The sequence below is a fragment of the Mirounga angustirostris genome, unplaced genomic scaffold, assembly GCF_029215605.1.
Source record: "Mirounga angustirostris isolate CCGP_5_RB_7025 unplaced genomic scaffold, mMirAng1.0.hap1 SCAF_1, whole genome shotgun sequence".
Classification (NCBI taxonomy): Eukaryota; Metazoa; Chordata; class Mammalia; order Carnivora; family Phocidae; genus Mirounga; species Mirounga angustirostris.
In genome coordinates, this window is record NW_026991709.1 from 67775544 (window position 1) to 67798976 (window position 23433).

Genomic DNA, 23433 nt, shown 5'->3' on the forward strand with positions numbered 1-23433 from the left:
TAGCATATTATGAAAAATAAGAAGTCTTACTGATGGATGAATGGATAAGGAAAATGTGGTATACATATATCAGAAAATATTATTCAGCTATAAAAAAGAAGGAAATCCTGTCATTTGTGAAAACGTGGATGGACTGTGAGGGCATTATGCTAAGTGGGAACAACTGTCAAGATTATTTCGTCCAGGGGCGCCTGGGTGGCTCAGCTGGTTATGTGTCTGCCTTCGGCTCAGGTCGTGATCTCAGGGTCCTGGGATACAGCCCCACGTCAGGCTCTCTGCTCAGCAGGGAGTCTGTTTCTCCCTTTCTCCCTCTGCCTGTCTCCCCAGTTAGTGCTCTCTCTCTCTCTCTGAATTAAATAAAAATCTATAAAAAAAAAAAAAAAGATTATTTGGTCCAACCCCCAACTTGATTTGTAGATCCGAAATACTACAGTCCTCACAAATGAGAATCCAGCCTCCTTGAACACTTCCTGTTCTAAACTAATACAGTCCCTGGCTCAGAGTAAAAGGCTCCATAAACATTAGTTAAATGAATCAAATTCACACACTTCAGAACATTAATGATGTAAGAGATTAAAATTGAGAAAATCCATAATCTTTCTTTCCTAGGCACCTACCAGGAGCTAGGACTTAGGTGTGTTCTTAAAAAATTGACATATGAAGTAGGGAACACACACGACAGTATATAAATCATAGAATTTCAGATTGCAAAGGGCCTTAATGGACATGTAACTTGTGATCTGATACAAAGGAATCTGAGACTCAGGGAGGTTGAGTGGTTTGTTCAAAGTTTTAAGGCAACTTCAGAGAAATGAGAACCCAAGTCCAGTGTTCTTTCTAAACATGTTATGTTAATCATCTAAATAAATTCTAAATTGTAGAGTGCAGAATATAACCCTTCTAGAATGTGGCAATGGAAAAGAACACAGTGAGTTGGAAGAGGCTTCAGAGAGGAGAAAAAGTCTAATTTTCTCTAACCAAAATTGATAATCCATTAGTTGCAAGATTGCTGATGGTGGGGATCACATTTTATTTTTCTGTGTAGTCCCACTGTCTGGGGCACAGAGAAAGTTCAACTCATTTTAGCCAATTTTTAAGAAAGCAGCATCTTATTAAAGTTAGAAGGAAGTTGCATATTATAAAGAATGTGAACATCTCAGGTCCTGCAGAAAGTGTCTCTGCCAGGCCATACTGATGTCTCCCATGACTCGGCCCTGATGAATGCCAAGTCTGGCACTTCATACCTCCTCCCTTGGGCCACCATGAGCATACAGTTAGGGTAAGAGGAGACTAGTTTGGTCTCTCCATCTCTCGTTGCTCATTTTGCCACAGAATTTATTTCCATTTCAAGGCAGACAGTCAAGATAATCGGGAACATGTTAAAATAATAGGAGCTTAAAAGCCTCTTTAGTAAGGAGACAGATGCATCCAGATAGCACCAGCCTCTTTTTTTGCTTCCTGACAGGTAAACTGTCACTGTAAAATTTAACAAATACAGATACTTAGGGGTGCCTGGGTGGCACAGTCCATTGAGCGTCCGACTCTTGGTTGCAGCTCAGGTTATGATCTCAGGGTTGTGAGGTCGAGCCCCCTGTTGGGTTCCATGCTCTGCACAGAGCCTGTTTGAGATCGTGTCTCCTTCTCCCTCTGCCCCTCCTGCTCATGCTTGCTCACGTGCATGCTCTCTCTCCCTCTCTCTCAAATAAATAAATCTTTAAAAATAAGTAAATACATTTTTAAAATAAAAATACACTGTATTTTTATTTTAAAATAAAAGAACTTACAACAAAAAAAATTCTATTTATATGGTTCCAAACACTCTTCCAGTTTTAGGTAGTGGTCATGTAGATGCTTCTATGTGGTGGGATCAGACTGTACATGGCGTCTTTGCTCTACTTCTCTTTCCACTTTGCATCATTCACACACATGCCCATTGATGGATGCAGCTCCCCAAAATGACAAATATATGATTATCAATATCTGCCATATTGACATGTTTACTTAATCATCTCCTTTTGAGCACAAACTCGTTCTTTTTGTTGTTTAAATAGTGCTCGGAACATCTTTGTACCAACACCAACTAATTTTTCCTTCTCCATTACAGGTTAGAATACGGTGTCAAAAGCAGAATTCTTGGCAAAACGTTATCAATGGTTTCATTGTCCCTGTTACATTCTGCCAGTCTGAGCCCCAGAAAGGCTGAGCCAAACGGTGCTCCCAGCAAAGGAAACCTTCATTTGTTTCCTTGTAGGCCAACAGTGAGCTCTTGGCGTCTTTTACATTGCTTGTTTTCAGGTACACATACACTTTAACTTTCATTTGTTTAATTGTTCACACTGCCATGTAATGTATTTTGACGCAGAGCTATATCTTTTTCCACACCCAGACTTCACCTATGTTTCTTTTGATGTGAACTGTGTATTCATCTTTGACCACTTGTTAAATGGAATCTGAACATGAACTCAGATAGATATACAAAGCCAGGGACGCCTGGGCGGTTCAGTTGGTTAAACGTCTGCCTTCGGCTTAAGTCAAGATCCTGGGGTCCTGGGATCAAGTCCTGCGTTGGGCTCCCTGCTGAGCAGGGAGCCCGCTTCTCCCTCCCTCTCCCCCTTATGCCCTCCCCTACTTGTGCTCACTCTCTCCCTCTCTGACAAATAAATAAAATCTTAAAAAAAAAAAAGATAACCAAGCCAATTTTATTATGCTTTTTACAAATTGCAGAAGTAATTTCCATCTATTGTTTAAAAATTCAAGCAATAAGAATGTGTATAAAATAAAAGGTGAAAGTTGAGGGCAAAAAGTTTCTTTCCCCTTGCTCTTTCCCCTCCCTGCAACAGTATCACTCTCCAGATAGAACTGCTGAAGTCATCTTTCTAGTCTTATCATTCTTATCTGTAATTCTAGATAGAACACTGTGTCTATTTCTTGATTTAGGAATTTAGATAGCATTTAGCAGTTCCCACTATGAAGGATGAGAAATTTTGCTGACTTACACCGCCTCCCCCTCGCCAGTCCTATGTGGATTGCTAAATCTTCCACTGGACATTGATGGCCAGATCACAAATTCAAATGCCTATGGAGTCTGGGCAGGACACACAAGTCCAGGAAATGGGTGGGGGCAAGAAGTGTCACCAGGCCCTCCCTGCTCAGCTTTTGCTCTCCCACTATTAATATGAACATAGCTAGGGAAAAGGCAAAGTCACAACTGGCAACAGACTCTTGGCGGTGTGTTGGGATAGGACTAGACATGGGGAGGACCATAGGAAGCTGGCAAAGGCACCCTTAGATGCAGACGGTGGCTCTCACTGCCCAAGTGCTGCCGTGTGGAAGCATGGCCAAGTCTTACCTTGGGTGCAAAGCCATTCAGAAATGAACTGTGTGTGTGTAGGCTTTCCATCTGCAAATCTTTGCTCAAATTTTTTGAGAACACTGCTGGCCAAACACAAAAGGTCCGTGTGCTGAAAATGGCCGATCAGCTGACCATGTGTGACCTCTGTCATTATGGTTTTAAGTCATATACTCAAACTTGTTATTTGACCCATCTGTTTTAGATGGTATCTCCTCACCTTGCACTCTGTAAGATGAGGACATCAGTGTCCTTAGAGTTTTCTCTTCCTCTCCTTCCCTGCCTCTACCTCACCATTCACCATTCCTTTACTTGGGGCTTCCCAGAGCTTACAGAGTTTGCTTTCTGTTCTGTGACAATAACTAACACTTTTGAGCTCTGTCTATGGGTTGATTTTAAAAACAGGACAATTTTCTTGATAGCAATATTATATGGTATAGCTATTTTCTTCAAACGTCTGGTGGCCATGAATTAACTGTTCACAATCTATAATTGAAGAACTCGTTTCCAAATGTAGGTAGCTGGTGTGGGTTGTCCAGCCCTTGGGTGTAGTCCTGTCTCCCCGAATGAGGGACCCGACTGCAAGCTCGGCGCACCCGAGCAGGACACACCTACTGGCAGGCTTCACTTAGAATGTCTGGGCATGGAACAACTGGACAGACAGCACAGCCAGCCTTTCAACTGCTGGCAAAGTAAAAAGACATTCTTCTGAAATACAAATATCCACACCAGGAGCTTTCGTTTTCTCCATATGGATAGTAAGTAAACATCCGTTAACCACCATGACCTCTGTCCTGCAGCCCACTCCTCATCTCCCCATGCTTTCACCTCACATATGAGCCTCTCACTTATGCTGAAGCCTCACCCCTTGGATGCGACGGCAGGCAGGGTTGACACAGCCTTGCATGCAATCCTGAGAAAATCGCTCACCCATTCGCATCCCCTCCCCTGTTCTCAGTACAGCCCTGAGTTAATTCTCTTTGTAACCCTATATATGCGTATCAGTGGCATATCTGGAGGGAGGAGAAGCCAGCAAGTCTGTTGAGTCTGACATTCTGAGCCAGAAGTGACCACCAGCTAACAACTGTAGTAGCTTCAGCAATACTTGTCCTACCATTTCCTGTTCTGCTGCTTTTCTGGTGAGTACTACAGGAACTCTGTAACACCCACTGGGGTGTAGCCCACCACCGGCCTCCTTGCCATGAGAATTTCTGAGCCACCTGGAACAGACAGCTAGGGAAACTTTGGGAGTACATTCAAGTTGGCCTAGATACCAAGATTACCATTCTTCTGTGAAAACGGAAGACAAAGATTCTTTCATCAAGAGATTACATTTTTCTTTGAAAGAATCTTATGCCCTAAGTAAATGCTCAAGAATTTAATGTCTTGATGAATGGATAAAGAAGATGTGATATACATAGACACACACACCCACCCACCCACACACACAATGGAATACTACTCAGCCATCAAAAGAAGAAGTCTTGCCATTTGCAATGACATGTATGAAACTAGAGTGTATTATGCTAAACAAAGTAAGTCAGTCAGAGAAAGACAAATACCATATGATTTCACTTGTATGTGGAATTTAAGAAACATAACAGGATCATAGGGGAAGGGAGGGAAAAATAAAACAAGATGAAATCAGAGAGGGAGACAAACCATAAGAGACTCTTAATCATAGGAAACAAACAGGGTTGCTGGAGGGGAGAGGGTGGAGGATGGGGCAACTGGGTGATGGACATTAAGGAGGGCACATGATGTAATGAGCATTGGGTATTATATAAGATTGATGAATCACCGACCTCTACCTCTGAAACTAATAATACACTATATGTTAACTAATCGAATTTAAATTCAAAAAAGGAAAAGAAAAATCAGTCGGCTGGAAAAAAAGAAAAAGGGACATTGAATATATGTCTTTGTAGATAATGCAACAAAAATATCTCTGAAAAATTACATAGTAAGATGGGGTTAAATAAATTTGTAAAACTTCATTTTAATTAAAATTATTTTTATATTTAAAAAAGAATTTAATGTCTTATTTCTACTGGAAATGGAACAGTTACTTTTAATATATCTTCTGGCTGTGGGTCTCTGGTTTATGGGAACTGAGTTAAATGGAAGAATGGTCTCGACCAGCCCTATCCAGCAGCACTTTCTGCAATGACAGCAATGTTCAATAATCTGTGTGGCCCAACCTGGTAGCTATTAGCTCCATGTGGATACGGAGCACTTAAAATGGGACTGGTGTGGCTGAGGAACTGAATCTTACATTTTATTTCATTTTACTTAATCTTAACCTAAATTGAAATAGCCACATGTGGCTACTGGCCATCGTACTGGATAATACAGCTCTAGAACTCGGGCAGCTCATTCTCATTGAGGAAGCAAAAGACAATCAATAACAACTGATAAAACTGTAAACTGATCAAAGTAAAACTGAGTCATACATGTAAGTATCACAGGAATCCAGAGAAGGGAGCAATGGAGGGTTAGAAAGTTCATGTTTAGATCTGTGAGGTAGATCTATGTGCCAATGTGAAAAATAAATGCCAAAAGATGTGAAGCAAAAAGACCAAGTTGCAGGTCAGTATACGTACATGGGCCCATTTGTGTATATGTATACCTGTATATATGTGTGTGTGTGTGTGTGTGTATGCAAATGCAGATACATGTTTCTATTTGCATAGAATATTTCTGGAAGAATCCCCCAATTGTTGACAATGGTTACCTCTGGAAAGCAGAAGTACGGGTCAAGGCAAGGAACTTGTTTACATTGTTTAAATTTTTGTTTTACAAATAGTTTAACATTTAAATCATTTTTTTCTCTATAACAAAATTATTTTAGATAATTAACAAATAATACATTTTTAAAGGCCAAAGTAGACGACTCTTTCCTGTGGTTATTACTCACAAGTGATCTTATGTGATTATTGGGAATACTCCACATCCTATGACCATGGCTCTTCTGTACTCTAATAAAATGCTTTAAAAAGAAAGCATCCTTGATGAGTAGCCTGAAGGAGGCAGAATTGAATTTGGACCCTATGCTGGATGAGATGGAGAGGAGAAATTCTTGATAAAGGCACAGCCTGAGGAAGGAAAGGGAGCAGGGATGCAGGGGTGTAGGTAAGCAGTGAGGGCACTGGAAGGACTAGACAGAGACTGGATGGGATAAGGGGCGATAAGAGCCAATAAGAAGCCTAAGATCAAGTCCGTATGAATTGACTGGCAGGAGGTCTGGAGTCTTAGACCCTACCAACTTGGTTCTTAGGAGCACCCAACATATACTGAGCACCCATCAGGTGGCCAGCATCACGCTACTCCTGGGGCACAATGATGAATAAGAAACAGTCACTGAGTTCCAGAAACCAGATGAGACCTGTGACAGGGACAGCATCATACAGTGTGAGAAATACAAGATCTGGACCCAAAAGTACTGCCTCCATCACTTACTGACATAACCTTAACAAGTTCTGTAATCATTCTGAGCCTCCTCTATAAAAAAAAAAAATGGGGAGAAGTCTACCTTACCACAAAGATGAAATGACTACGATTACATGCCTGACCCCATAGGGCACCAACAAATGCTACTTCCTATCCCACTCTGCCCCCCTTCCTAACACCAGATAGGAAAGATAAAATAGCTTTCTTATTTACCCTTTCTTCTCAAAAGTGAAACCAGAACAAAATTCCTGTTTTATGGACTGCGGGCTGGGTGAGCAGGGGCTAGGGCTGGCTACATTAGGAGGAGGAAGGCAGGAAAGTGGGACAGGGCTGGACAGCTAGGAGCTGATGGCAAAGGTCTCAGAGGCAGTGCTGAAGAACTCCGTGCAAGGCTTGGGGACATTAAGAAGGGGGAGGCCCAGTCAGACCTGCACTGCAGGAAGGACAAACTGCAAGGACAGAAGTCAGGAAGCAGGAAACAGGTTTCCAAGCCACCACAAACCCTGTCTTAATCTCCTCTAAATTCCTATAGTACAAGCCATTTGTTGAACTATTTCAAGCCTCTAATTATACACTGTCATATCCTACTGTTTTACATACACGCATTTTTCTCCAGAACTACATCAAGACTCCTGAGGACAGAAAGCACAGAAGGAAACAGATACTTCCTCCGAATTTCTCAAAGTGGCGGAGCACTTCTGAGTTATAAGTGAACTGGGAAGAAGTCGGTGTGGGAGGGATACTACTGTTGGCTGAAGTGGAAATTGAGGAATTACTCATGCTTTCATGGGTCAGGTCTTCTCCATTCCCTTCCTCCACCCTCCACGACTTCAACAGAAACATGCCTTGAGGAGGTGGGACCGGCCCTTCGCTGTGAAGCCCACTTCAGTGATCACTGAACCCCTTGGGCTGGAGGGAAGCCTCATTTGGGCTGGACTTCTCAAGAGACACTAAAGCATCAGCTCATTTGATTCACAGCACAGCCAGGGCCTATCACCATGTTTGCTTTTTCTGATAAGAATGAAATCCAGGGCAGAGGGGAAGAAATCTCCAGTCATTTCGATATATTTCCCCACCACCTTGCTCCTTTCACAACTGACTCTGTGTCAGGGGCGGCCTATCGGTGCTTTAGCCATCTTTATGGGCAAAAGAACAGCGGAGGAGTTTCTATCAGCCCCAGGCACTGGTGTGGCCCCGGCTATCTACGAAAGGGGCCCCGGCACCTGGGCCCAGCGATGCTGACCTGCGGTGGCACAGTCCGGCATACTACTCTTCTCACCCTCCAGGCATCCTGCACTGTGGGGGTCCCCCTATGCCTGTGGGCAGACAACAGAGCCCCACATCTGAGTTACGTCCCCTGTCTTGTTCCCCCAAGCCAACAGCTGCCCCCTGACCACCCCGTTCAGGCCTAGCAGGCTTTCTCATGGGAAGAGGCCCACACAGGCGTTGGAGTGGGTTCAGGGCCATTTGGCAGACAACTCTGGGATCCCAGGTGCTCAGAACATGGGGGATGGTGTGGCTCCAGCCGCCACAACCCTTGGGCAGACAGAGCCCCTGCTGTGAGGTGAGGGTATAGCCAGATGAAGGAACAGAGGTTTCCAGAATGTGGGCTCAGGTTGCCTGGGTCTAGAGGTAGTACTGATGAGATTCAGATCCAAAGTTTTATGAGTTCTTAAACATATAATCTCCAGTTGACAGAGCCAAGAAAATTTTTAAAAGGTAGGCAGCTTTGGCTTAATCAATAGATGCTGATTGAATAGTGGTTTTCTATAATGACTTTATAGAAAATGTCATTAACAGTAACATGATATTAACTCACCTCCTAACCCCACATGGTTGACTTCCTCTCATAGATCCTAGACCCTGTCCGTTCAGGCCAGATGGCCAGAGCTAGGGAGGAATGAATTCTAGAACGCTTTAACTGCTGGGCCACCTTCAACTCAGAGTAAGGTACTCCCATCACTATTGGTCGATTTGGTAAGGGTCTGAAAGAGGGTTTTTTTCTTTTTCTTTTTTTATTGCAATATAACTGACCTATGTATGACATTATGTTAGTTAGGTTCAGGTATATAACAAAATGATTCTATATATGTATATATTGTGAGATGATCACCACATTAAATCTAACATCCATCACAACACAGTTATAAATTTTATTCTTGTGATAGAACTCTTAAGATCAACTCTCTTAGCAACTTTGAAATATACAACACAGTATTAACTATAGTCCCCATGCTGTACATGACATCTCCGTGACTTATTTATTTTATAACTGGAAGTTTGTACCTTTCTGCCTTTATCCATTTTGCCCACACCCCACCCCCACCTCTGGCAATCACCAATCTGATTCTCTGTATCTATGAGTTTGGTTGTCTCTTTTTCTTTTTTTAAGATTCCACATATAAGAGAGATCATATAGTATTTATCTTTCTCTGTCTGATCTGAAAGTTTTTCATTCTTCTCTGTGCTATGTCTTCTTCCTTATTTATTCCTATCAGTTAAAGAGATAATAACTCCACAAGCATCTCATTGGGAGTTTATCAGTTAGGAAAACATTTTTGTAAAATTTCCCATGTGAATAACCACAACCAAAAATCCTATCTAAAAAAGTGTTTACGCCCTAGGATTTTTTGTCTCTTGGTTGCTGGTCATTATGCTCCCTCCACTGCTGTACCCCCAACCCATGCCCACCCCAGCCAATCCTCTGGTTTGTTGCCTCATGGTTTTAATATGGCTATTGAGCACCAGACATCATTACCTGCATTCGAGGCAGGAAGCAAAGGAGGGGTGGAACATGAGAGCACCGGTGATTTTTTTTTTTTTAATCAGAAAAGCAGGAGCTGTCCCAGAAATTTCATAGCCAACTTCAGCCAAAATGTGTCACTGAGCCACCTCTAGCTGGAAAGAAAGACTCTACAATGGCTTCTAGAGTAGAAAAGGTCAAGGGCAAAGGGAATTGGTAATGGGTTATGTGTTGGCTGTCCAAAGGGTCTGCCATAAAGTGGAAAAGTCCTAATGGATGTGAGGTACTGAGATGTATAGAGCTGAACAACTCGTAGTTTGGAGCTTCTCAGAATAAGACATGAGCCACAAGGGTTATCTGTGGTCCCACCTTAATGTCACCCAATGTCATCTTTCTTCATAGAAAGAGGGGCTTTATTGGAGGAAAGGGCTCATTAAATCCTTAGCCTATAAATATAGGTATAATAGGGAAATGAGGGCAGGGCAGCAACAATTTTATCCCTTGAAGGAATAAAAACAAAAAGTCAAATTTGAACCAACTTCTAATTACCGGCTTCAGAAGGCAGCAGGAAGCAAACCTTTATAACTTTCTCACATCCTGGTAGCCACTGTTTTGCTCTGCAGTGATGGGAGGGTCCTTGTGCCCTATTCCGAAGAAGCTGGCACATCCCAGGACTCTCCACACCAGGCGTTAGGACTTGAGCTGGTGGTGGCAACTTTACAGAGGGGAGTAGATGGAGCTCCTGGGGGCTGCCACAAAGAGGAGAAGGGTTCATGCCTGCTGCAATGGCCACCAGCCTGGGCCTAAGCAGTAGCTTGAAGGCTTAATTTTAAAAAGTCACTCATTCAAAAGAGATTCTGCAAGAGCCCAGTTAATCAAGAGCGGAGATCCCGATGTCACTGTGACAGACACAAGGACTGGTTTGGTGCCGAATAAGCATCTGGAACAGGATGGACCCCAGCACCTGGAGGGAGAGGTCTGTAGGGTCAAGTGGCTGCAGCAGTGAAGGGTAACATGCACTGGAGGCAGAGAACCACTGGCTACACTCAGTGGGTAACCCTGTTTGGAGCTCAGTCTTTTATAACTAGCAACTCCTGCTCAAAGCCCACATCCCTCCAGGTTGACACCACCTTACTTCTCCCCTCTCTGAGGGCATCAGGTCAGGAACACTCCCTGTTCGACTGCATCTCTGGTAGCAAAAACAATCAACATCCTCATTCTGGAATCTTCTGAAGTGGCTCTTCCCTAATGCAAAACAGCCCTCTGTGCCCTTTGGTATGGTGACCATACACACTTGCAGCATGCTAGTTTAAGAGCACTTTTGAGGACAGCCTCTCCCTCTGCATTTCCATTTGCAAGCTCTCGGATGGAGCCAGACGCTCCATCTAAGATCTCTCTGGAACTATCTTCCACCAGCATGCTGCCAGGGTGTTGTTCTGCATTAATTCCAGGCAGGTTGGAAGGGGTAAAGTAGCTCTGCAGGCTGACTTCTAAGGAATGCATTCATTTTGACATATAAACCACATGCAATATAGAAAGTCAACTTTCATCAATATAAGCAAAATAAAATTCTCAGCGAATGCTGTACTTTAAGAACGCTGCAGTCCACATTGTGAATGCTTTCAATCCATTGAATTGTTTACTCTATGATGGTTCAATTTATGTTGTGTGAATTTTACCTCATTAAAAAAACTACCGTATTACTATACTTTTTAACTTCAGGAAGTGGTTTTACCATTTTCTTCCTCGATTCTTTTCTTTTCACATTCCTGGAGGCCAGAAATACAGAAACTGTGAGTTGTTTCTTCTCAGATAAGGAAACCCAGGTCCATAGAAGGTGTGAAGCCAACAGGACGGCCGAGCTACAAAGAGCTCAGTGTGCTGATGCCTGGGCCAGGGCTCATTCTACAAGGTTCCAAGGCAAATAACTCAAGGGCATGGTCCCTTGGTGACCTCCAAAGGCAGCAAAGGAAGCAGAAGCACCACCATGCTACAGAGGAATCTAAGTCCTCTCTTCCTCTCCATGTCTGCCAGAATTTGAGAAGGAGTTCATCTCTCTGAAGCAGTAGGGCAGGAGTGAAGGTACTGGAGATGAGATCAGTTTTGCTAAGCCATTTTTTCAAGTTCATTTTTTATATTTTATCTTTTAAGTATAAAGTCAGTGTTTTATGACACCTTCACAGAGTGGTCCAGCCACCAACGCCATCTCATTCCAGAACATCTCCATCGTCCCCAGGAGGAACCCTCCCCCCATTAGCAGTCAGTCCCTACTCTTCCTCCCCGGCTCCTGCAATCACCAATCTATGATAGCTTTGCCTACTCTGGACATCTCATACCCACGGAGGCATTCAGAGTGGGTATGAGTCAGCCTTTTGTGCCTGGCTTCTCTCCCTTAGCAGAGCCTTCTCAGTGTGCATCCACACTGCAGCATGTAACAGTAGGCCACTCCTTTCCACAGCGTAAATCCCTAGGGATTCTTCCACTGCTTCTTTCCCGCCAGCCGTGGGGATGTGGGGACCATATTCAGGGCAACAGAAAAGAGCCCTCATTCTGGCAGGGCCCAGAAAGAAGAAAACAGACCCCTCGGCAGCATCGCAACATTCCCCACGACCTTCCTCCTTCTGACAAGGGCTGTTAGGTCAGATCCACCGGCCAACGGCCTTAACTACAGGACCGCGTGGAGCACGCATCACAGTGCAGCCCGTGCCCTCTCCAGATGGCGAGGGCCATCCTGCACAAGGCGAAACCAGGCGCTTAAACAAAGGCAAGGCCTGGTGTCATCTGGGATGAGGGATGCGCTTGACCCCTTCCTTCTACAAGCGTGCAGGGGCCTGCTCTTAAATTGTAGATTCGTAACACCACCTATGAATTTCTCATCTCCTCAGCTGTCTTCTGCTCAGATCAAAGCCTTCTAGCCTCTAAAGTGTTTCCTGGGGTAGATCCCCCATGATTAACCCAGGACAAATAATACTCGCAAATGTCCCTGACGTCCACGTGCATCTCCATGTCAAGCTGATGATGGGACTTCCTGATGGCCTGAGCCAGCAGCTCGCTACAAGTCTCCACTTGGGCATAGCCTCGGTATTCTTACGGCTGTTCTTCAATGTCCTCGCCTTCTTCTTCTCCTTTCTAGCACAAGGTGGACAAGGGGTTACCATGCCCAATTTGCAGAAGAAGAAATGGAGGCCCAGTAAGAGCAAGAGACCAGTATTCATTAGCAAAAGGTAACTGAATTGATAAGGGGTCCCATCTCCCACTGCAGTGCTCTGGATGCACCAAGTGGATACACGAGAGCGCTGGTTAATGAAACGCTCCTTTGAGGGAGAAGGTGAAAGAAAAATTACAGTCTGTTCTCAACTGTCCAGATTTGAGGGCACATATTTCGACCCAAGCTGCATGGTTCCTGCCACCAGCCCGGGTCATCTTCCACAATTAGGTAGCACGTACCCAGAACATGGCCTATGTTAACAGCAAAATGTCTCCATGCCCCTTCCCACTCCCGAGTTCTCCAACACAGACCAAAGTCAACCATAAACCAAACAACTCGGGTAAACTGATAGATATTCACTTCATGTGTGGGTCCAAAGAAACCCAGGCTTCCACGTGATCCAGCCTGCTGGGGAAAGGGCTGCCGAAGCAGTGATGACCCTGCCCCATCTCCTCTCCGGCCTCCCCTCCAGCCACGCTTCTTACCCTCCCTTCAAACTTGGCGGTGGCTCCTTCTCTGGTGCAGAGGTTCCGAGGGGGCACAATGAAAGCAGGGGCCTCGGTCAGGGACATGGAACCGACTCTCGGGTGATCCACACTGACGGAGGTTTTAGAAACCTGGGTTGAGGCAGCCAGCTTCACATCCCCCATGGTCTGCAAACAGGAAGGAAGACCAGGTCAGATGAGAGAAGTGCAGCCCCTCATCCCGGTGCATGGCCAGCATTCCCCGTGTGCGGGTGGGGCCCCTGTGCCGTGGGTTCTGTCGGGAGTGGGTGCCCCGTTAGGTCAGGTCGGCCTGGAGCTCCTCTCTGAGAATGAGGGGCCCTGTGTCCTCCACAGGCAAGGCTGCCGGGGTGAGGCCCATCCCGCCCCAGACACCAGCACCAGGGCCACAGGCCCACCTCCCCCAAACCCTATGGAGAACTTCTAGGAAAGGCGCAGCTGGGGCAAGAACAGAGGGACCTGCTGATCTCAGCATTTTTACAGCTGACATCTAAAACCAGTATTTAATAGTCATTGGCTCTTCAGGATCAAAAAGTAAGTCAGGCACTCATGGTAGAAAGTAAAAGCTGCTTTTGCGTGAACCATGAGAGCTCGCGCGCTAAAGAAAAACAGGATTCATCTTCCCAGAAAGGAAAGAATTTGGGGTTAAAACAGCAAGGATCCTGGCTGAGGTGAGGAGAGGTGAGGGTGGGCGAGTGAATGGAGGAAAGGAAGCGCGTCTAGGGAGGACATCCCATTTCTAGGGACTAGATGGTGGAAAGCCTTGCAGGTCACAGAATGTCAGAGAAGGGAGCGTTCTAAGATTATTCAGGCTATTTCCTCCATTTGCAACAGGAGCCTCGAGAGGGTAAGTCACTAGCCCAAAGAGACAAAGCAAAATGATGGCATCACTGGCTAGAATACCTCAAGCTCCTTGCTCCTGGCACAGGGCCCAGTTGGGACTAGACAGGATGTCGATGGGGGCTGGCAGGTTAGCTGGGACACAGGGATTTCCTTAGGATTGATTCCAGAAGTGGAATTAGTAACAGGGGCATATCTGAGTTCTTGGTGGTAAGCAGCAGAATAGACTCTGGCTCTCATAAACAGAGAAGGGATTCATTGGAAAGATGGGGAAGGAGGAGCTCCTCAAATCCATAGGAAAGACTGGAGGACAAGGCTGGGAAAACAGGCAGCAGCTGACAGAAGCCTGGTGGTCAGACCTCAAGCAGTCAGTGGACACCCACACACCAACTGGAGTGCATCCTAAGTCTCCCTGCTGCAAGTTCCAAGTCCAGGTGGGAGCCTCACCAGGCTGGACCAGCTCAAGATCGGGGACCATGTCTTACTCGCCATGGAAGAGTGGTGTCAGGGGCATGTAATTAGTTTATTTAAATTTATAACATCTAATAAAAATAAAGTAGGGATATGCCTTTTGAAGCTCACGTTAAAGTAACAAAGACCTGGGTTCCTTTATAACGGGGCACATCCCCTGCCTGACAAACCCAGCTTTCTCTTTTGCTGATAAGGTATTAGCTATGCAAACAAAATCTTTTCCAAATGATATGCCTCACAGGTTCACAGCAGTAGATAACAATATAAGCAAAACTTCTGTAGCACTTACTATCCCCCAGGAACTATTCTAAGCCCTTTTAAATAACAGCTCATTTGCTCCTCATGTAAACACTAGGAGACAGTTACTATCATCCCCATTTTATGGATTAGAAACGGAGGCACAGCAAGATTAAGAAATTTGCCCAAGGTCATGGCATTTAGTAGGGGCCAGAACTGGCACTTGGACCCAGGCATCTGGCGCCAGAACTCCTATTCCTAGCCAGTGACCTTCTTGCCCCCTGTAAGCAGTCAGAGCTGGCTGGTGGCAAGGGGCTCTGAGGTTGGGGTAGATAGCGACAGAACCACTAGCATATACATGTGAAATTCAGGTTTTCTGCAGGTCAAAACATACCATCCATAACATAGAAAGATGGATGGGATAGAGGGTTTGCAGCAAAAACAAAGGGCTGGAATACTTTACAACTAAGAAGGAAACAGCCCCACAGATCAATGGAAAGAGGCTATGACTTGAGCAGTTCACTGAAGACAAGCAAATGGCCACTAAACAAAGGGACACTGCCTGGCCTCGGTGAGAATCCAAGAGTACAAAGTAAGAACTTATCTTTTTTAAAAAACTGACCACAATGACATTTAAAAAGATAACATAAAATGCCAGTAAGACTGTGGGAAGGTGGCCCATTCACCTCAGGGGGAGGGGCACATCAATTGGTGCGATCTCTCCAGAAAGCAATTTGGCAAAGAGATTCTGGAAAAAAAAAAAAAAAAAAAAGTCCATCTCTCCTCCCAGAAATCCTACGTTCAGCAATGTATTTTTTTTTTTTAATTTATTTGAGAGAGAGAGTGAGGATGAGCAGGGGAGGCAGCAGAGGCAGAGGGAGAAGCAGGCTCCCTGCTGAGCAAGGAGCCCTATGTGGGACTCAAGCCCAGGACCCCGGGACCACGACCTGAGCCCAAGGCAGACACGCTCAACTGACTGAGCCACCCAGGTGCCCCTAGCAATGTATTATTGGGAAAGAATCAGAGATGCAGCACAAAATTTGTATCTAAGGATGCTAATCACATTATTTATAGCAGAAGAAATAGAAAAATAATCCTGTGAAGTAGAAACAGAAAGAAAGACCCAGTTAAGTGTCTACCCAGAGAACTGGTAGAACATAGTGGAGTATCAGGCAGCTATGCGGTGTATGTTTACAAAGAAAATCATGATAGGAATTGAATGATACAGAAATTTTAAACTCAAAGTAAGTTTTATTATGGTAAATCTCAAACATACAGAAAAGTAGAAAGAATGATAAAATGAGCACCTCAAACACCCGTCGCCTAACTCCAACAATTAACATCTTGCCATATTTCGATCATTGTGTCTGCACAACCATTTTAAAGTCATCATGATATTTTAATGGCAAAAATCAGGATATATTCATTCACTCAATTAAAATAGATTCCTTGAACATCGACCATGTGCCAAGTTAGGTGTTTGAGACAGAGCAGTGAACAATTACGTGTGTGTGGCAAGTGTGGTAACGTGGTGGTAGGGGAGGAATGGGGTTCTCAAATCCTGCAGAAGCCCCCTGGACCACACCCTAGAGGGAACACTGCTCCCTCTGCCCTCCTCCAATGGCACAGATACCCTCAGCCGGGGGGGGGGCTCAGGGTGGGGGTAGGAAGGATGAGGCTCAGACCCTGCCACAAACCCAGGGGCACTGCTACTTTCCAGCCATGAGCTACAAGGTACTTCAAGTCTCTTGGCCTCAGTTTCCTTTTCTGTAAAATGGGCGTGATAACTTCAGCCTCAGAAGGCTGCAGGGAGGATATGAGTGAGAGCACACACAAAACACACAGCGCAGTGTGAAAGGGGTTCAATCAGTAGTAGCCGATCAATACTGTCATCATCCAGTTCCCAAAGAGAAGCCGGTCTCCCCCTGCTGCAGGACACAGGCCCTCTTCATCGAGGACAGCAAGAAGCCCAGTCCGGCCCGGTCACCTTCAGGGCAAGGGCATCTGAGCGGGATTACTGTGACCAGCGGTAGGAAGCGGATGGCAGAACTCCGTGAGGCAGGGAAGGCAGGCCTGAGGCCCACAGCAGCCTCCCTCAGCACTGTCGTGTCTGTTCCAGCAGCATGGCTGAATGGGGCAGTCCCCACAGTCCTGCCAGGCGGCTCTGACTATGCCCCTCTCACAAATGATGACACTGAAGCTCAGAAATAACCCTTGTCCAAGGTCACAGAGCTAAGAAGTAGAAACCAAAACCAAGTCTGACCTCAGTCCTACCCTGCAGGCCTCCTAGAGCACCCCATGACCCAGACGAGGCATTTCCTACTGTCCCCAGGCAAGGGAGATAAAGTAGACAGAAGTCTGGGAGCTCCACAGAGGACGGGGGACAGCGAATGTGCCTCCCCTTCTGCTCTCAGGCCTGGCTTTGAAAGACACGAGACTCCTCCCCCTCTGCTTTCTGGGGAGCTGAAAACTAGGAGTGGTGACATCAGGCTCAGGACCCTCTCTGCATATCGCCCTGATCCAGGATCTTCTGAGGTCTGTCTAAATCTCCGGTTTAGAAGGTCCCAGATGCTATCATCAAAGGGAAAGTGCTTGCCTTCAAGAACACAGAAAACAGAAGTCATCTATCCCTAGGGGAGGTCTGGCTTCGTGGTTAGAAAAGGAACAGGCAAGTCAGTATAGCCAGGAGACATCCAGTCCCCCACAAGGTGGTTGTGGGGGGTAGTTACTTAACTATCAGGTGAGCAGGACCAGAGCCCAGTCCCAGGCTGGCCAGAGACACAAATAGCTTCGCTCAGCCCACCGCCCCGCCCACTGCCATCAGCAGCATAAACAGAATCCGTCCACATTGACAAGTAATGGTTACTGACATAATTGGGATGTTCTACCAAAAAATAATAATAAATCAGGGGCGCCCGGCTGGCTCAGTAAGTACAGCGTGCGACTCTTGATCTCAGGGGGGTGAGTTCAAACCCCCACATTGGGCGTAGAGATTAAAAATAAAATCTTTCAAATAATAATAATAACAGGGGCGCCTGGGTGGCTCAGTTGGTTAAGCGCCTGCCTTCGGCTCAGGTCACGATCCCAGAGTCCCGGGATCGAGTCCCGCATCGGGCTCCCTGCTCGGCGGGGAGTCTGCTTCTCCCTCTGACCCTCCTCCCTCTCGTGCTCTCTGTCTCTCATTCTCGGTCTCAAATAAATAAATAAAATCTTAAAAATAATAATAATAATAATAATAATAATAATAATAATAATAACAACAGTAAAGCAAACCAAGCCGTCCTTATTCCCTTCTAATCTCTAGTCCAGCCTGATGACCACATTCCAGGGGAGAACGCCAGAGGGGCTGGCTAACTTCTGCCATAATCTCTCTACTGGCAAAGCAGTGCTTGGTGGCCTGAAACACACCCAGCTCGGGGTTCGTTCAATACCAGTTAAGTGCAGATCAAAGGACAGAGAATTAGGAGGAGGAAAAAAAATGAAGGAGGGGGGCAAAGAGAGGGGGGCAGCCCCTCACACACACAATGCTCGGGCCAAAGCTCCCCTCCAAATAAGGTTTTCACAAGTAACATAATTAGTTAATCATCCAAAGCAGCCCTAAGTTACCTTGACCTTAATTTGATCAAAAACACTTGAAATTGTTTCTTGAACCCAGAAAAGAACATTTTCAACTATGGCCAAAAGAGAATGAACTCTGAGGCAAAAAGACTCAGAAGAAATGTTAAAAATTAGGAATGAAGTTATATGGCAGAAGAAGTTTAGGGAAACCAGCTGTCCTCTTCCCTACCCAAAGCGCATACATTTAAAATGATCGCGGTGGGATGCTTGGGTGGCTCAGTTGGTTAAGCATCTGCCTTTGGCTCACGTCATCATCCCAGGGTCCCTGCTCAGCGGGGAGCCTGCTTCTTCCTCTCCCACTCTCCCTGCTTATGTTCCCTCTCTCGCTGTGTCTCTGTCAAATAAATAAATAAAATCTTTTAAAAAAAATAAAAAAACAAAAACAAAATGATCGTGGTCTTTAAGCACCTAACCCAGCAGCAAGGCATCCTGGAAATACCACACCTTCCCTCTAGGGCCGGGCTCCCAGTGGGCTCTACGCTGGCAGCCTGGCAGCCAGCCATGAACCCACCCCCACCTCCCCACCTCCCCACCCCCCCTTCCTGGCCCGCAGGGGAGACAGCAAACCACCCAGGTGTGAGGGCCCCAGGCAATGACAGCTCCGCTCTCCGGGCGTTAATCTTCTCTCTGCCATGCACTCAGATCCTGACCAATTCCCTAATCGCTCCTAATACCAGAGTGAGCTGCTCCTTCGCTGCGGGCTGTGCCAGGTGGACTTTGCTGTGACCCACAAGAGCAAACCGTGGGGCAGAGCCACATATCCGAGAACCGACATGCCTTACCGTGGCCTCTTTCCCCGGCAGCTCTCCCATGAGCCGGGACGCGTGGGCAGCCACGCTTTACCACTGGACGGCAGAGAATCCTGTCCAACGTCCGTCTGAGGAGGAAGACAGTGAAGGAGAGCCAGGGACGCTGTGGAGCCCAGGGCTAGACTGAAAATTTAAGGGGCGTCTGCCTGACTCTGCTCGCAGATGTTGCAACTTGCCTTCTGCCAGGCAGCCAACTTCACTCAGTCAGGGAAATCTGTTGTTCTAATCCGCCCAGCTGGGGTGACCTTTGAAACCCCGGGCTGCCAGCTGTAGAAGCTCTCAATGGAGTCCCAGGGAGACCAGGAGTGGAAGCTCACAGGTTTTTACTTGTTCAGAGCTGCCGATTCCAATCTCAGTGTGGAGCAAAGGGAGGACGCTGTCAAGCAGAGAGCTGAACCCTTGGAGGGACTGGGCACACCCCCAGCTCCACATCTGGCCTGGAACGTCACTTACCCCTTGGCACATCTGGCATGGGATTACCACACAGGGCTCATGGGATATGTGCCTCCTGAGACCCAGCTCTTTCCTCCTTAAGCTAAAGAAGCCCTGCTTACGATCCCTCGAGTGAGGGGAAACCCAGAGAACAGACAGATGGGGAACTCCTGTGCTGCAATTGTCTTAAGGAATCTAGGCTGAGATCTGAACCAGGCTCCAAGCGTTCATGTCGCACACAGGACCCAGCAGGGCTCCTTCTGACCCCTGGGGAGCTTCAGGAAGGGTCCTTGGTGCATACCTCTAAAACATGGTAGCAAGGTGATGCCCAGCCCAGTCCTTCTCCGGGGGAGAGAAGGATTTCCATAGTTCCAAAGGGATCTCTCATGCTATGCAACTCATGCCATGGGACAAACTGCAGATGTCTGAATCAGGAATGACATGGCTTTAAGCTTTTCCATTGGGCCCTGTCTGATCCTTGAGTAACCGGTATTCTTCTAACACCTGGGGGACCCCTTACCCTCTAGCTCAGCAGTTCTCAAATTTTTGGTCGCAGAGCCCCTTTATGCTCCTAGAAATTAGTGAGGATTCCAAAGAGCTTTTGTTTGTGAGTTATTGCTAACAATATTTACTGTATTCAAAATTAAAACCAATAATTCACTCAAAAACATCAATAATAAGCCCATTATATGTTAACATAAATAACACTTCTAAAAAGAAATAATATATTTTCCAAAACAAAGTTTAATGAGAATTGTTCATTTTTGCAAATTTCTCTAATGTCTGGCTAATAGAAGACAGCTAGATTTTCAAATCTGCTTCCACATTCAGTCTACTGTGATATCACTGTATTTGCAGCTGCTGGAAAACTCCACTTGAGAGAGAAGGAGGGTGAAAAAGGCAAATGCCACCTGATTACAAAGATGATTTGGACCTCTGGGCCCCTGAAAGAGTCTCGGGAATCCCAAGGATCCCCTGGGGACACACTTTGAGAACTGTTGCTTTAACCCATCCCCCGTTCTCCCCAATACCATCTGCTCTCATGTCTGTCCTCCTAAAAATGCACAACTAGAAAGGGAAAAGTGGTTTTATAGGAGTAGTGGAGTGTGGCTTTGAGGAATGGGTGAGGAGGAGGGTGAATCGATACCTAATTTGGTTCCATCTTTCCTTCCAAAGAGAATGGTTAGACAAACATGCACCTGAGAGATTTGAAGCTAAAACCGACACTGATGAAGAGAACACCTTTAAGTCACTTAAGTCCTTGGCCAAGACTGAATATAAACTCCAGACCTCTGGAAGACACGGTAGATATTTGAATATTTTATGGCTAATAAAGGAAGAAAGAAATCCAAAAAACAATGCTGTTCACCACTGAGGAATGGAGGTAAATTCAGATCTAAGTCTTCTTAGATGGAGGTCTCTGGTGGTGGCAACAGGACTGGAGAGTCATTTTGAGTTGGACAGAGCTAAGGACAATGACGTGGACAAAAACATGGGAGGCATGTCTATCAAACCTGTGGGTTAGACTAAGCAAGTAGGAACAGCTAACATGCTAAACCCAGCTAGCATGTTAAATACAGCCCTGAAAGATCAGCAAAATGGACCAGAGCTTGAGAGGAAACTTAAAAGAACGATTTTTAAATTGAATACTTAGGCTCGGGAGCAAAAACAGGAGTGCCTGGGTGGCATGGCTGGTTGAGCATCTGACTCTTGGTTTTGGCTCAGGTCATGATCTGAGGAGCCCCACGTCAGGCTCTGTGTTCAGCTCGGAGTCTGCTTGAGACTCTCTCTCCCTCTGCCCCTTCCTCCCTGCACTTTCTCTCTCTCTCAAGTAAGTAAATAAATCTAAAACAACACAACACAACACAACACAACTACCCAAGTACAAACACAACTACCGAAGTACAAAATGGCTGATTGGAAACATTGCACACAGACCTCTGGTCCCACAGAGATTAGGCTAGTCCCATGTTAGCAGCACGCATCAAATCCCTTATGTCCTTTTTGTCCCAAGGCTCATAGTTGACAGCCACGTAGTTGTGTGGTTCTATGATTAACATGTTTCCCCCCGACTGGAACACAAACTCCACCAGGTCACAGATCCCACGTGTTCCACTAACTACTATATCCCCAATGCCTACAATACTAATGAGCACATGACAAGTTCTCAACAAATACTTGTGGGATACATGAATGAATAGAAAGTTGGGCTAAAAAAGTGTTAAAAAAAAAAAATCTCTTCCAAACTAGGACACCACTTAACTTTATTGTATAGGGAATCCTGAGAACATTAGAGAGAGGATGTAGGGAAAGAAGCAGGAGAACAGGTCACTCCAATAAAAAAATCTACCCTCTGGAGCCTATAGGTGTTTGGCCCAGACACAGGGTGCCAGTCTGGCTTTAAACCAGGCATGTGACCCTTTCTACTCTGCTTCTCAGTCTTCCAGTGTGAAATGGGCGCTATGAGCCTTGGATAGACTCTGAGTTTCCTGCTGGCATTTCCAAGCAACTCGGATCCAGGTCCCTGGTTTCCCAAGTGAAACACTCAAAGGCAGCCCACTCTGTCCCCCACAGCTGAGTTCTTCCCTGAGCCACCAGGCAGGTGGCTGGCCCCTGGCCTTCCTGGGCCTTTCCTCTAGAAAAGCACATTAATGGAGGGTCTGAATTTCTGCAGGCAGATGAGCTGCCCACATCAGCCCGGCCACATCAGCAGAGCAGCAAACCACGGGCAGGAGGAGGATGCGAGCTCAGCAACACTACTCCGAGTGCCCACATCTTTGGCAGAAAGTTATTTTTAAATTTTCTTAAAAGAGGACACACACACACACACACAGATCAAATCAAATAAACACACCCAACCGCACACACAGTGTGAACGAGCGAGGCCTGGTCTCCTGGAGCTGCTCTCTTCCTGTTGGGATTCTTGCTTAATTTGGGATTTAATGAGAACAGGCTGAGAGAAGCTTTTTGCAATAAAAGTCACACGCAAAAAAAAAAAAAAAAAATCAAAGCCAGAACCAGAAACCCTGATTATAACTAAATTCGCAAAAGGCACATTTCTATCACAATTAGCCAACAGTCCTAATGTTCATTCATTTTGTTATCAGGTATTATTGCTACAGAAGTAAATCTGGGATCACCAGTGTGTTGATCCAACCATCGCCTTCTCAAACACCATGCCTCCTCCCTCCATTCTGTTAAGTCATATGAACTGAGCTGAGTTTTTTAAACCCCACAAGATGAGCACTGGGATACTCATGTAGGGGTAGTCCCCACCACCCTCGGTCCATGGGGGCCCAGAAAATCACCTGGGGGAACAGGAACCGTGCTCACGGTTCCCAACCCCAGGATGCCCCATGGAGGGGAAAAGACTGCTCGACAGTCAGATGTTGCGTTCTCCACCGCTAAACCGGGTGGCCTGAGGCAAGTAAAAACCTCTGAAAGTCTTAGTTTACTTATCTGTCAAACGGGGCTCCTGCTAATACCCCGCTGCCTACGAGGTTGCCACGAGGGTCGGCAATGTGTATGAAAAGCAGCCCAGCCCAGTCTCTGGCAGAGAGTAAGAGCTCAATCCGAGGCAGCTGCTGTGGTTGACATCATTGTTGTTTTAAGCTCTCTTTCAGAAGCTCAGAGGATAGAAGCAGCCTTGGCCATGGAGGGGGCCACAGGAGAAACTGGGGGGCATCACGGCAGGTAAAATGGCATCAGAGAGACAGTCAGCAACTCTGGGACTCACTGTGGCTGCACCCTGACCGGCCGTGCGATCTTAAGAA

The 23433-nt window shown here is 46.0% G+C and overlaps 1 protein-coding gene across 4 annotated transcripts in view; it reads right to left on the reverse strand.

Moving 5' to 3' along the window:
* MYLK (myosin light chain kinase) overlaps positions 1-19577 on the reverse strand; it is a 176209-nt gene extending 156632 nt beyond the window's left edge. For 3 of the 4 annotated variants that reach the window (XM_045903007.3, XM_045903006.3, XM_045903005.3), the window contains exons 1-2: positions 19202-19572; positions 13236-13403 (exon numbers count right to left, since the gene is read on the reverse strand). In XM_045903007.3, coding sequence (XP_045758963.2) covers positions 13236-13403; positions 19202-19231 — 198 coding nt within the window. In that variant the 5' untranslated portion in view covers positions 19232-19572. Of the gene's footprint in view, positions 1-13235; positions 13404-19201 lie in introns of all 4 variants that reach the window. The other variant, XM_064571010.1, reaches the window with a different exon arrangement.
* Positions 19578-23433: the final 3856 nt, after the last annotated feature.